The sequence below is a fragment of the Microcaecilia unicolor genome, chromosome 11, assembly GCF_901765095.1.
Source record: "Microcaecilia unicolor chromosome 11, aMicUni1.1, whole genome shotgun sequence".
NCBI classification, from domain to species: Eukaryota; Metazoa; Chordata; class Amphibia; order Gymnophiona; family Siphonopidae; genus Microcaecilia; species Microcaecilia unicolor.
Genome location: NC_044041.1, coordinates 12487385 through 12501068, shown reverse-complemented (window position 1 = coordinate 12501068; position 13684 = coordinate 12487385). Strand labels below are relative to the sequence as shown.

Below are 13684 nucleotides of genomic sequence, written 5' to 3'. Positions count from 1 at the left end.
ACTCCAAGCGATTGATGGACCACTCAGACTCCTCGGGTGTCCACAGACCCTGGGCATGCCTTCCCCGGCAATGTGCACCCCGGCCCTTCAGGCTGGCATCTGTTACCACCAGGAACCAATCAGGGAGCGCCAGGGGCATTCCTCACCGCAGCATGCTGTCTGAGAGCCACCACTCCATACTGAGCCAGGCTGCAGGGAGCCATGCGAGTCTGCATTGATAATCCTTAGATATTGGAGACCACTGTTGAAGCAGGGAACACTGCAGAGGTCTCAGGTGCGCTCTCGCCTAAGGCACCACTTCCAAAGTGGCCGTCATCGACCCTAACTGCTGGACTATGTCCCAAGCTTGCGGGCGAGGCATCCTCAGGAGCAGACGGACCTGGTTCTGAAGCTTGCAACGCGCCTTTGCTCGGGTAGGAAGACCACCCCCAGGCTGTGTCGAACCGGACCTCCAAATATTCTAGATATTGAGGGGGTCAGGTGACTTTTGGCTATATTGACGACCCAAGCCCAGAGATTGCAGTACTGAGACCATTCTGGTTGTAACCTGATGACTCTTTTACAGAGTCTGCTCTGATGAGCCAGTTGTCTAGGTACGGGTGAACCCGGATACCCTCTCACCTGAGAAAAGCAGCTACTACCACCATTACCTTGGAAAAGGTTCGGGGAGCTTTGGCGAGGCCAAAAGGCAAAGCCCGAAACTGGAAATGTTTTCCCATCACTGCATAACGCAGAAACCTCTGGTGCAGGGGCCAATTGGTATCTGCAACTAAGCTTCTTTCAGGTCGAGACGTGAGAAACTCTCCTGGCTGTACCGGCGCTATGACGGAGCACAGGGTTTCCATGTGAAAATGCCGCACGTTCAGAGACTTGTTGACCTCTTAAGTCTAGGATAGGCCGAAAAGACCCTCCTTTTCGCGGCACCACGAAGTAAATGGAGTAACGGCCAGAGCCGCATTCGGGGGGAGGCACGGGAGAAACCACCCCTATATGAATCAAGCCTTGCAATGTCTCCTCTACCACCGCCCGTTTGGCGGCAGAACCGCATCGGGATTCCACAAACACGTCTCTTATCGGGGCATTGAATTCTATTCTGTAGTCTTCTCTGATCAGGTAGGACCCACTGATCTGAGGTAATCTTGGCACACTCCTCGAGAAAGAGGGAAAGTCATCCTCCTATCACAGGAATCGAGGAGGGGGCCGGCGCACCATCAATGAGAGGGTCGCCCTCGAACTCCAGGTCTTGAGCCTGCTGCTGCAGAACGTTTGTCCGAGCGAAAGGAGTTCCTCTGCTGAAAGTGGGCATGCGAAGTGAACCCAGCAGAAGGCCCCGGGCGGTACCTTCTAGCTTCACGGAAGCGAGGTCTGTAAGAGGAGGGAACCGCCTGACCCTTGGAAGAAGGCCGCGGCCTATCCTCGGGTAAGCGCTAGGGTTTGGCATCCCCCAGGCCTTTCACAATTTTCTCCAACTCCTCACCAAACAGGAGAAGGCCTTGAAAGGCCCCAGAAAACAAGGCAACTGATCTGCAAAATCCAACGTGGAAAACAAACTAGCAGATCAGTATAATATCCAACAAAACCTTTATTGAAGATACCGTTTCATACACGGTATCTTCAATAAAGTTGTTGTTGGATATTATACTGAACTGTTAGTTTGTTTTCCACGAAGGCCTTGAAAGGGCAACTTCACCAACCTTTGCTTAGAGGCCATGTCAGCTGCCCAATGCCGTAGCCACAGAAGACGTCAAGCCACCACCACTACAGCCCATCTGTTTAGCCGAAGCTCTGACCAGATCATAAAGGGCGTCAGCCAAAAATGACAAGGCCGACTCCATCCATGGTGCCACCTCCGAAAGGGGCTCCGCTCCATCTCCGGGCTGTTCCACTGCCTGTTGTAACCAAGCGAGGCAGGCTCGGGCAGCGTAGCCGCTGCATGCAGACGCCCGTAAGGATAGGCCTGAAATTTCAAAGGACCGTTTCATAGCTACCTCCAGGCGACGGTCCTGCATGTCCTTCAGGGCAACTCCTCCTTCCACTGGGAGGGTAGTTTTCTTTGTCACAGCCGTGACCAGGGCATCCACTTTAGGCACTGCTAGGCGCGCCAAATGCTCCTCACTTAGAGGATATAATTGCCCCATAGCCCTGGCAACTTTCAAAGGCCCCTCGGGGTCAGCCCATTGAGCCGAAATAAGCTCTTGGATGGAGTCATGCAAAGGAAAGGCTCGAGCAGGCTTCTTAGTACTTGCCATCCTCAGATTATCAGAGGAGGCCTCGCCACTCCCAGGATCTTCAATAGAGAGGGCCTGCAGGGCATCAGAAATAAGCGCTGGCAGCTCGTCGCGGTGGAAAATCCTCACCGAAGGATCATCTGGATCCGGTGGCAATCCTGCATCTTCCTCTGGTTCTTCAGACCACGAGGGCCTGCCAGACCCCTCAGAATCCTCACATCCCGACCACAGGGGGAGAAGGGGGTGCACCACTCTCGGAAGGGGAATTAACCCCTTCTGCGCTTGTGTGCGGCCAGCCGTCAGGGGAAAACGCGCCTTATGGCAATCCGAGTCCTGGCTCCACTGGAGGGGGAACAGTTAGCAGGGCAGGATGAGACCTCTGCGGGAGAACTCTTTTTAACATGAATGCTTTATGCAGCAGCAACACAAACTCAGGGGAGAAGGGCTCACCCTGGCCTCCCGGTTCCAGTCTGGGGATAGGAGCTCCCGTTAGCCTCTACACGAGGCTGTCCTCCAGTTTCAAACCCCTCCGCTTCTGCAGGGGTCGCGCCATGTGGCGCGTCCAAAATGGCGCCCGCTGCCAGCTCCACTGAGCAGGAAGAAACCTCGCTCGCCCTGCTCATGCCGGCCCTGACATCTGAAGAGCACGATTTACAGAGCCCTGCTGTGGATCTGCGCTTGCCACAACGGGAACAGCGCTTTACAAGCTCCGCAGTCATCGCCGAAAACGGCAGAAAATTCAAAATGGCGGATTCACGCCAAAAACGTCCCGATCACGGGCCCTTCCCGGAGGAGCTACAAAACTCTCTTACCTCACCAGACCGAGTCCTCAGAGCTCCGGTCATGCTGCACAATCAGAAGAAAACCTCTTTTCTGGAATTGCAGCACCAAAGCGCGATACGACTTTTTTTTTTTTTTTTTTTTTTAACGCTGTGAGGAAAGTAGATGCAATTTCTCCAACTCCGGAGGTTTAGTAATGTGGGAAAGGCAGGGAAAGGACGAACCAATGTGCCTGCATCCACATCGGGGGCCAGGTAAGGCAGGGAAAGGGCTAACCTATGTGCCTTTAAAGCTGCAATAGCCACAACACCCCTGCTACAACTGGCAAAAGCACAGGAGCCACCCCAGGCAGATTTTTTGAAGGAGCTGAATAAGCTGCAACCACCCTGCTGGGGAGATAGAGAATACTGAAGAGGCAGATGGAGCTAGCTGGCCATGAGGCACTATGGTTTTTCAGTGCTCTCTATCTCCCCCTGCTGGTTGATGGACACAACCCATTCGTAATGGATTCATCTACCCGATGACAAGGAAAAATCTCTTAATCTGTCAATTTGGCTCAGTACATCTTTCAGGTTCACTGAGATTTCTTTCAGTTGCTCTACATCACCCTTGAAAACCATTTCCGGTACGCAGATCTCTTACATCTTCTGTAAAGACCGAAAGAATCATTCAGTTTCTCCACTATGGCCTTGTCCTCCCCGAGTGCAACTTTTGCTACTTCGTGATCTAACAGTCCCATGGATTCTCTCACAGGCTTTCTCCTTCTAATGTACCTGAAAAAGTTGGTACTATGAGTTTTAGCCTCTGTGGCAAGTTTCTCTTCATATTCTTTTTTAGCCTTCTTTATTAATGCTTTGCATCCAACTTGCCAGTGCTTATTTTCTTCATTTGGGGCCTTTTTCCATTCTTTGAAGGACAATCTTTTGGCTGTAATAGCCTCTTTTACTTCACCTTTTAACCACGCTGGCTGTCATTCTCTTCTTTCCACCTTTGCAAATTTATTCAGATTCCAAGAAAGCCTTTTCCTTTGTAGAAGTTCAAGTTAAGGTCATACAGGGTGTCCACCAAGAAACGGATTTATCCAGTCCACTGCTAAAGCCTTCTTCTCTGGGGAGAACTGCTCAGCACAATGGAGGGAAGGAAAGCCTGAGTCACAAAGCCCCCACAGACTGATGCCTGCAGAGCTAGAGTCATCACCTCAAACGTTTGCTTCAGTGGTGCTTCCATCTGATGATTTGGCAGATCTTTCAGGGCACCACCTCCCTCCACTGGGAATGTCATTTTCTTGGGCACTGCTGACACTAAACACATCCACTAGCAACAAGGGTTCCCTCTTGGATCCTCCAAAGAAATAGGATACAGGCATCCAACCTTAAATTCTGCATCTGGGGCTCCCATTCTGCTATCATTTCCTTGACAGCTTTATGAATGGGAAAGGCCAGGGAGAGCTTCATCCCCTCTGTAAGAGCACCTGCTGTGCGAGGTCTCCACCAGACAATCCACAGAGCTTGAGAACCGTGAAAACGAGCAAATCAGACTGAATAGCTCATCTCTATGAAAAATCTGAACCACAAAAGAATTTTCCCTGGAGGGAACCTTGTCCTTCTCCAGGTATTCTTCTACAACTCCCTTCTTAGACCTCTGCAGGATCCTCCAGTGGGTTCATGGAATCAGCCAACCCCACTGACTCCATGGATTATTAAGATGGCACTGAATATTACTCTAGCAAACTCCTGGTTAGGGGGTTGTTTCTGTTGCTTTCAGGGTTAACTGATTTAAGTACTGTATCTATGCATTTGGTTTGTAATTATTTGTACTGATGGCTAATCTAAAACTTGAATTAGAAGGGCAATGCTACCACTCACCTTAGAAAATACCAGCCAAGTATACAGCAGTGAAGAAAATAGTTTGTAAGATCACTGATGGGAATGTGAAAGTAGGCCTCAATCAGATCCACCAAGGTCAACATACTGTGATATCACTGGAAAATTCTAGAATCTAGAGCACTGATTTCATGGCTAGTCATCTGTGAGGTTTTTTTTTTTTTCCTCGGGGGGGGGGGGGGGGGAGTCATCTGCTGGGGAAGCTGCTCTCAACTGTTTGAAGCCACAAATTTGTAGGTTCAAATCCCAAGATCAAGCCATTGCAATGATGAGTGCCAAGTGGGGGATGGGGCACACCACCCATTCAAGACCAACTTTCTCCCTTTATAACTTGTCTTCTAAACCATTATCTCCAAAACCTGCAACCCAGATTTCCCTCCGCTGCATACAAATAAGAGGATTTATACCCTCAAGAGCAGTTTAGGATTCTCAATTCTAGTCACTGTGGTGATCTTTAATGAAGAGTATCTAAGTTCAATTCTGTACCTAGTACATGACATGTGGGTTTCACCCATCATCTTGGACTTCCTCCTGGCCTGAAAACACAGAGGCTTACTGTCAGCAACAAAACAGTCAAGTCAAAGTACCTGGGTTGGATTTTTTTGGTGTTAAATAATTGCAGCTCTCTCTGGATGCAGCCAGCGCCACCCAGTGAAGCCGACAAATGTTCATAAATTGAATTGAGAACACTTGCTTTGGGGGCTTCGTTTTATTTGAAGTTCCCATAAAAGTATCTGATAATCGGAACATCTTTTTGCATTCAGAAGAAAATACTTCAACAATAAGGTTAGTAGGTTATTATAATGGTTTTGATGAAGAGCAAATAAAGTCACTCCAACCAAGGTTAATCAAACCTCCCTTTTGGAGAAATATAGGGAGGTCTGATTAACCTTGGTATATGTTCTTTTGATTAAAAGCAATGTTGGGAAGTATCTTTTTCTTTAAAAACCCAAATTTTCCTTAAGTTTTATTTTTAACAAGGGCTTGATTTTACTTTCTTCTGTCTTATTTTACAATGCTGTACCCAATTGGTTTTCCTATGTTTGGATTTTTTTCTTTTTATAAATAGAAAATAAAATGTACCTGGGAATTGAGCAACAATGCAGTTAATGTTAGTCAGTCCATGCTAAAAGTTGACAAAACTGAGTTTTTATTTACTAAGGTCTTCTAATGAACAGAAAAAGTTAAAAATGCAATTTTGTCTTACCTGTGTGGCCTGGGGATATCCTTGAGTTGGCTGTGCTGCATAAGCAGTATAGCTGTAAGAAACGTCAAGTGATTAAATTCTTATGGAGCGGAACGTAATCAAATTTATATGACTGCTTCAGAGCAAAGTACATTTATACTATTGTGTGTGTACAACCAATGCAGGCTTACACAAAGCCCCAGTTTCCTATAGCAGCACCAGTACATTCTGCAGTAAGTTTTTGAAAATCTTGTGTCAATTTGGTCTTGCCTGCTGACTGAAGCCTACCAGTTCAAAAATGAGTTACACTCCTCTACCAGCAGATGGAGACAGAACACAAGCTGAGATGATGCCCTATACTTTCTCTTCTGTGAATTGTGTGGCTCTGCATGAGTGAGCCACCTACTGCAGGAACCCCTATGCAGGCCTCAAGATTTGAGACCAGTTCCTGCATCGCACAGCTAAGACAGCAAAAAGATGAGCTTGGATTCGAAACAGTTGTACGTTGTAAGAGATCAAACAGCTCTTCTCAGATATTTATCTGATGCCTCTAGGCATTATCTTTGCTACTGCCAAGTTCTTCTACTCTTTCACCTTTTGATTTTCCTCTGTGGGAGTATGTCTTATGGTTTCCCCTTTTATTTTTGGTGCCTAAGCCTATTTTGGCAGCCTCTGAAGCTCTGACCTCCCAGGTCCTCTCCAAAGCAGGCTTCTATTCCAAGATAAGCCATTACCTTTGAAGTGACATCCACCACCCAGTTATGCAGCCACTGACATTCACCCCTAGCTGAAGCTTTAGTAGAAATTATATAGACACTAGTAAAAAAGCCCTGTTTCTGATGCAAATGAAACAGGGGCTAGCAAGGTTTTCTTCTGTGTGCATGTGGGAGTGTGTGTGTCCCTGCCCTCTCTCCCTTCCCCTGTGCTGTCTGTCCCCTCCCCCCTCGGAGTCGAGTCCTTCAGTGTTAAGTTTCCTGCTGTGCTGTGTTTGTGTTACAGAGATAGTGAGGGCTTCTGCCCTCTCTCCCCTCCCCCCTCTGAGTCCTTCACTGTTACAGAGAGCGATTTGATTTCGTGCTTTGCTGTGTTTTCCTTCACTGTTTGTATTACAGAGAGAGCGAGGGCGGGGCAGACACTCATGGGGAAACTGGATCTCTCTCCCCCTTCACACTTCCGGCTGGAGGCTTCATTTAGAACGTTGGTGGTGCCTTTTATATATAGAGATTCAAGACAGGCCAAGACTGACTCCAAATGAAAAGCTTCCTTGGGATCTACTAACTTGTCCTCTGATAACCAAATGGGGCTCTGTGAAGCCCAACAAGAACATGCACTGGACATGTACCTATTGCAGCCAGCCACCTGCAACACCAAATGCTGTCACCTCAAAGACTTGCTTCACCACTGAATTAAGCTCCCGATCCCGCATATCTTTGGGGTCAGATCCAACCTGTACTGAAATGTTGGTCACCTCAGTTATCACCATAACCAGCACATCGACAGAGTCTAGTTTAATTCTCCAGTTCTTCCTACTCTCAGTCAGCATCTGGAGTGTCCCACTACTGAGATGACAGCTCTAAACAGCCCGACTAACTCTGGGTATTCTCAAAACCTTAACTGCAGCTTCCAAGTGATCACTGGCTCCTCTAACACACCAAGCACTTCCAACACCTGTGTAAGTATGACCAGTAATACTTCCTTCTGGAACAGCTAAACTGAAAAGTCACTCCCCTCAATAAGGGATCTCCGTCCTCCAACTTGTCCCTACCTGACCATTCCAGCTTTTCCACAGAGCCTGACTACCTAAAGCAAGACAAGCAACCATACCACAGAACAGCTCCTAATTCTCAAAAGCCTCCAAACTGAGGTCTCTTAGGTGGACTATAGCCAGCAGGAACCTGGGCTTTTCTTCTAAGCAAGTCCGCCAGATTGGAATAAGAGAGGAGCATCAACTTTGCTTCTGATACCACAAGGCAGAGTGAATTACCAAGATCCCCGAGAAGCTCCTGCACCTGGAGCAGTATGGCCCCAAGCTTCTTGCCAAAACCTATGACCTTTGTGGGCAGGCCACTCCAGAGCACTGGCCCAACTGCCACTCCCAGCATGCCTGCTTCAATTTACTAAAAATGTTTTATTGAGACCCAAACCTTTTTTGGTGCTCTTACCATCCCGTGGTTTCAGTCTGGTCTTTTTGGGTTTCTTCCGCTTTTTTTTGTTGTTTTCTGTGTTTGGCATTTTTTTGAGGGAGATTTGGACTCTCTTTGTTGCTTCAATTTACTGACTTGATTCCCAGCTGATATGCTGCTTGCCACCGATGAGTGCATTGGCCCCACTTCTCTTCGTTAACTGCACCCCCAAGCTAGATACTTCTGTTCTCACAGCCAGTAACTCCTTCTCATGTAGTTCCCCAGCCTCTTATGTAAATCTATGTTTTTCAAAGTTACAATCTAACAGGTAAAGGGGCGACCTGAGCACAGATAGGAAGAGGAACCTAGGTGCCTCCATCTCTTCTCCAGCTCAAGGACAGGCCACCCTAGAGGCCTCTACACCTGCACTGTCTGACCTTGCTAATAGCCCTTAGATGTTCAGTTAAGCTCCTATAGACCAGAGTCCAGCAGCATGGCTACCACATCCACCATCCACCGAGACAAATATTGAAAGGATGCAGGCTGCCCAGTGTTATAAGGCTGAAATTCACAGCCTTCTGCTGTCTCCATGTGCTGGAAGTAGGGAGCAATCTGCACATCTGGACTGGTGGATTAAAAGGAAAAAGGAGGAGTCTCAGGGAGGAAGAAAGAGGAAATCAATAAGGAAAAGGGGAAAAAAATCAGTAGAAGAGTAAGAAAGGATTGTAAAAGGAGGAGAGGGGGTATCAGATCAGAGAGGTAAGAGATCTAGTATCAAGAGGAGGGAGAATGTACCCCCCCCCCCCATCCCAGTTGAAAGCAAGGAGGGAGATGGTGGTAAGATGGCCTAGTAGCATGCTTTGGCACAAACCACCATACTACTACAAGACTCGTCCATCAAACTGGGATAGTGCAATCAGAGGTGACTTATTGTCCGTCCAAAAGCAGAATTGGAGGGAGGGGCAGACAACTAGAAAACAGATAATGCAGTTGTTACTTCTCTGACCCAATCCCTGGTCTCCCAAAGGGACTGGACAGTTCCACAAAAGTCAAATTACCTTTATTGCAGCTTTAAAAAAAAAAAAAAAACCCACACCTTTCATACAGCAATACCAGTTAAAATAAATATCCTTCAATATTGAATAAAGAGCAAGTGAGCAGACAGTACTTACCCCTGCTGGGCTCCAGTTTGGCTGTACGTACTATAGTCTACAAGGGGAGAGAAAATAAAAGGTAATGCACACCGTCTTAACAGAAAGGAGAAATTAGACCTTACCTGCTAATTTGTTTTCCTTTAGTCCCTCTGGACCAGCCCAGAATGTGACTGATGGACTGTGCACACCTTCCAGCAGGTGGAGACTGAGAAAAAAAAAATGACTCTAGAGAGAGCCAATAAGAGACCTTGGCAACAAAAGAAAGATCCAGTAACAAAGCACCAAAGCAGAAGTAAAACAATAAGTAAATGCTCTGTGCATATGAAAGCCTGAGCAGCCACCGGCACATTGCCAACACAGGGTGTGCGCCACCAACAATAATGTGACCAATGACATGCCCCTGCATATCATGCACAAAAGGTTACATACTGAACCACAGAATTTGTGTTTTCTTTTTTTTTTTTAACAATGAAACCAGAAACCAGCAACACAGCTCTCAAGAAAACAATATCACTTAACTCTTGAAGACACGTAATAATACCTAAAGAGAGGGATCCAGGCCGGTCGGGAGGGACTAAAGGAAAGCAAATTAGCAGGTAAGGTCTCATTTCTCCTTCCTTAGCGTCCCTCCGGACCGGCCCACAATGTGACTGATGGGAAGTAAACCAGTAAGATTATGGGAGGTACCCTAACAGCCCCGCCGTCAAAACGTGTGCCCCGAAAACAACTTGCTGATGACCCAGGAGGTCCAATCGATAGTGCTTAGAAAAGGAATGCAAAGAAGACCAAGTTGCCGCCATACAAATGTCCTCTGAGGCACCAGACAACGCTCTGCCCAAGAGGTAGCCTGACCTCTGGTAGAGTGAGCCTTAACTCCTTCGGGAACAGCTTTCCCAGAAAGAAGGTAAGCTGATGCAATAATTTCCTTAAGCCAACGAGAAGTAGTGGGCTTAAAAGTCATAAGCCCTTTGCGTGAACCTCTGATCGGACCGACAAATGTTCTCCGTAGACTTGACATAATGCTTCAGAACTCTTTTGCCATCCAAAAGCTTCAAGAAACGCTGCTCCTCCGACCTGAAGAACCTAGAACAGGCAACACCACCAGTTGAGATGAATGAAAACCAGTCAATACCTTGAGCAGAAAAGAAGGAACTGGTCTTAAAGCCACTCAATCCGAGCTGAATTCCCAAAACAGAGACCTACACGAAACTCTCCTAGCTGAGGCAACAGCCACTAAAAACAATGCCTTCACGGTTAAGTCCTTCAAAGTACAAGAAGATAAAGGCTTAAAGGGAGGCTTGGTAAGAACAGAGAGCAAATTAAGATCCCAGCGGGGAAAAGAACAGCGAGACGGACGCAGGAGGCTAACCCCTCTTAAGAAACGGAACACTTCCAGGAGGCTAGCCAGCGATCTTCCTTGAACACGACCGAGCTGCAATGTGCACTTTAATAGAGCCAAAACAAGGCCTTTGTCGAAACCACGCTGCAGAAAATCCAAAATTTGCAAGACTCACCCGGGAAAGGGAGCTATCCTCACACCAGGCCTCAAAAATCCTCCAGGTCTGAACATAATTCAAAGAGGTAGAACGCCGACGAGAGCGAAGCATAGTAGCAATTATGTTAGCGGAGTATCCCTTCTTATCAATCTCGCCCACTCAGTAGTCAGGCCGTAAGACAGAATCAACCCAGATCTGGATGAAACACAGGGCCCTGAGCCAAAAGATCCTGCCTGACCAGGCCCTCTACTTGAAGCCGCTGAAGAGCGGCGTAACACGGTCTGCGAGGCCAATTCGGCGCCACCAAGATCAGATGGCCCCTGTGCATCTCGACTCTCTGAAGTAGATGCCCTATCAATGGCCAGGGAGGAAAGGCACAAAGACTGCTGGGCAGACTTATATGGTCTGTGCCCTGAAAAGGACAGGTACAAATTCAATTCAAGGTAAGGTATACACATATGAGTTTGTCTTGGGCAGACTGGATGGACCATGCAGGTCTTTTTCTGCCGTCATCTACTATGTTACTATGTTAAGATTGGTCGGCCAGGAAGCAAACAGATCCATCTTGGGGAACCCCCAAAGGTTCACCACCGCCCGATACTCTTCGCTTAGAGCCCACTCCCCGGGATCTAGCATGTTTCAACTCAAAGTCTGCCTGAACATTTTGAACTCCTGCCACATGAGCCGCTGACAGCGCCACCAGATGCACCTCCGACCACTAACAGCTGTGACACTTCTTGCTCCAACTTGCCGATTGATGTAAGCCACCACAGTGGCAATTTCTGACATCACGCGGACTGCCTTGTCCCTCAACAGATGAACAAAGGTCTGGATTGCTAGTCTAACTGCCCTAGTCTCTAATAGATCTACTGAACAAGATCTCTCCTGAAGAGACCACAGGCCTTGAGCATACTGTCCCTGACCGTGAGCTCCCCATTCCTGAAGACTGGCATCTGTTGTAACCACCCTCCAGTTGGGCTGATCCAGAGGCATTCCCTTGGTCATACTGGCATCTCGCAGCCACCAACGTAGGCTGCTCTTCACCTGAACCAGAAGTGACAATTTCTGGAATCAAGATGGCGTCAAGAGCAGACGCCGGGTTTCTCAGCTCCTGAACGCCCATAAGTGTTTAGACGAAGGACTATTTTCCCCGATTTAAAATGGGGAAAAGAAAAGGAAAAACGGCGATAACTACCACCAAAGTGCCGCCGTCGACTCCTGTCCTTCGCCAGACAACATTGGAGGGTGTTTGGGCTGGAAGCCCTGGAGTGCAGATGTCCACCTCGATTGGTTCGGCGCTATCTGGCGCCGAGCGCAGCACTGAGGGAGCGACGCTTAGCCCCCCGTCTCTCGCTACACCTCCGCGGCCCGGAAGCGATTTTTTAGTTGTGGGAGATCAGCATTTGGAGGCCTTGGAGCAGCCTAGAGCCTCAATGCTGGTGAAGGGTGGTCCCATGACTACTTCAACCCCGGGCAAGGAAACACCGCTGCAGGAACCCTTTGTGGGAAGTGAGCAGACTGCCTCGGAGATCGGAACTGTGAGTACCGGAGGATTATTGAGACCAAGCGTAGTGACAATGGATTCGCTATGGGAAGCTATCCAGAGTGTGAACAGTACTTTGCTTTTGATTAATGTCTCTTTTAACAAAGAAATAACTGAATTAAAAAATATGAATCAGGTACAGAACGCTCAGATTCAGGAGCAGAGTGTTAAAGATTTGAAAACTCAAGAAGAAATTACTAAATTAAACCAAGTGACTGAAGCTTTGATCAAAGAACGGGAAGTTTATGAAAGGAAGATAGAATATTTGGAAAATAATATTCGTAGAAACAACTTAAGATTTCTCAACTTCCCGAAATCGCCTTTGATCAATCCTTTGGATATGCTTAAAAAATATTTTAAGGAAGTTCTGAGAGTTCCAGAAGAGGCATATCCTCCTATAACACGGACACAATATATAACCGGAATATTCAGTGGCCCTTTAGACAAGAAACAATTACCTACATCTCAAGATTTGAATTTGACTGAATTTTTGGAGTCCTCTCTGGAATTGATCACGGAACGAACGACATTACTGGTCACTTTTGCTTTTGAGTGTGACCGTAACAGTATCTTTAAGTCTTACTTCAGACATATCCATGAAACTTTTTTGGGACAAAAAATTCAAGTGTTTCCGGATTTAGCGCGAACTACTCAAAAGAAAAGGAAGGAATTCCTAATTTATAAACCTAGAGTTTTGAATTTGGGGGGTTCCTTTAATTTAAAATTTCCTTGTCGTTGTTGTATTTCTCTTCAATCAGTGAATTATTTTTTTTTTAGTCCTAAAAAGTTACTTGAATTTATTGAATCTAAAGAAAAGGCTGTATCACCAATAGAGATAGGCCCATAGTTAAGGACTGCTGTAAAATTGGCTGTGGACTTTTTGCTCTCTCGTCTGCTGAACTTTATGTAACATTTCCTAATGATTATTTCTTAGTTCTTGATTCAATTTATTGTGGACAAAATGAAAAATTTTTTTTTTTCCTTTCTTTTCTTATAAGAGGTATTTTGTAATGCCGAATTATATTGCTGATATTTCTATACATTTATGTTGTTATTAATATAAATGAAACTAATAAATAAAGAAATTAAAAAAAAAAAAAAGAAGTGACAATTTCTGATGTAGAGGGTCCTTCTGTGATGACCACCAAGAAGCGACCTCTGGAGTGGCCTCATGTGAGCCTTGGCCCAGGGCACTGCCTCGATCGCCGCCACCATGGAACCCAGGACCTGAAGATAATCCTTGGCCGCTGGCCTTGGTGACTGCAATAAGTGACGAATCTGAGACTGCAGT

The 13684-nt window shown here is 46.8% G+C and overlaps 1 protein-coding gene across 5 annotated transcripts in view; it reads right to left on the bottom strand.

Annotated features, from left to right (window-relative positions):
• EWSR1 (EWS RNA binding protein 1) overlaps positions 1-13684 on the bottom strand; it is a 197294-nt gene that overhangs the window by 158569 nt on the left and 25041 nt on the right. For all 5 annotated transcript variants that reach the window (XM_030218209.1, XM_030218212.1, XM_030218210.1 and 2 more), the window contains exons 2-3: positions 9373-9409; positions 6099-6150 (exon numbers count right to left, since the gene is read on the bottom strand). In XM_030218209.1, coding sequence (XP_030074069.1) covers positions 6099-6150; positions 9373-9409 — 89 coding nt within the window. The remainder of the gene's footprint in view (positions 1-6098; positions 6151-9372; positions 9410-13684) is intronic.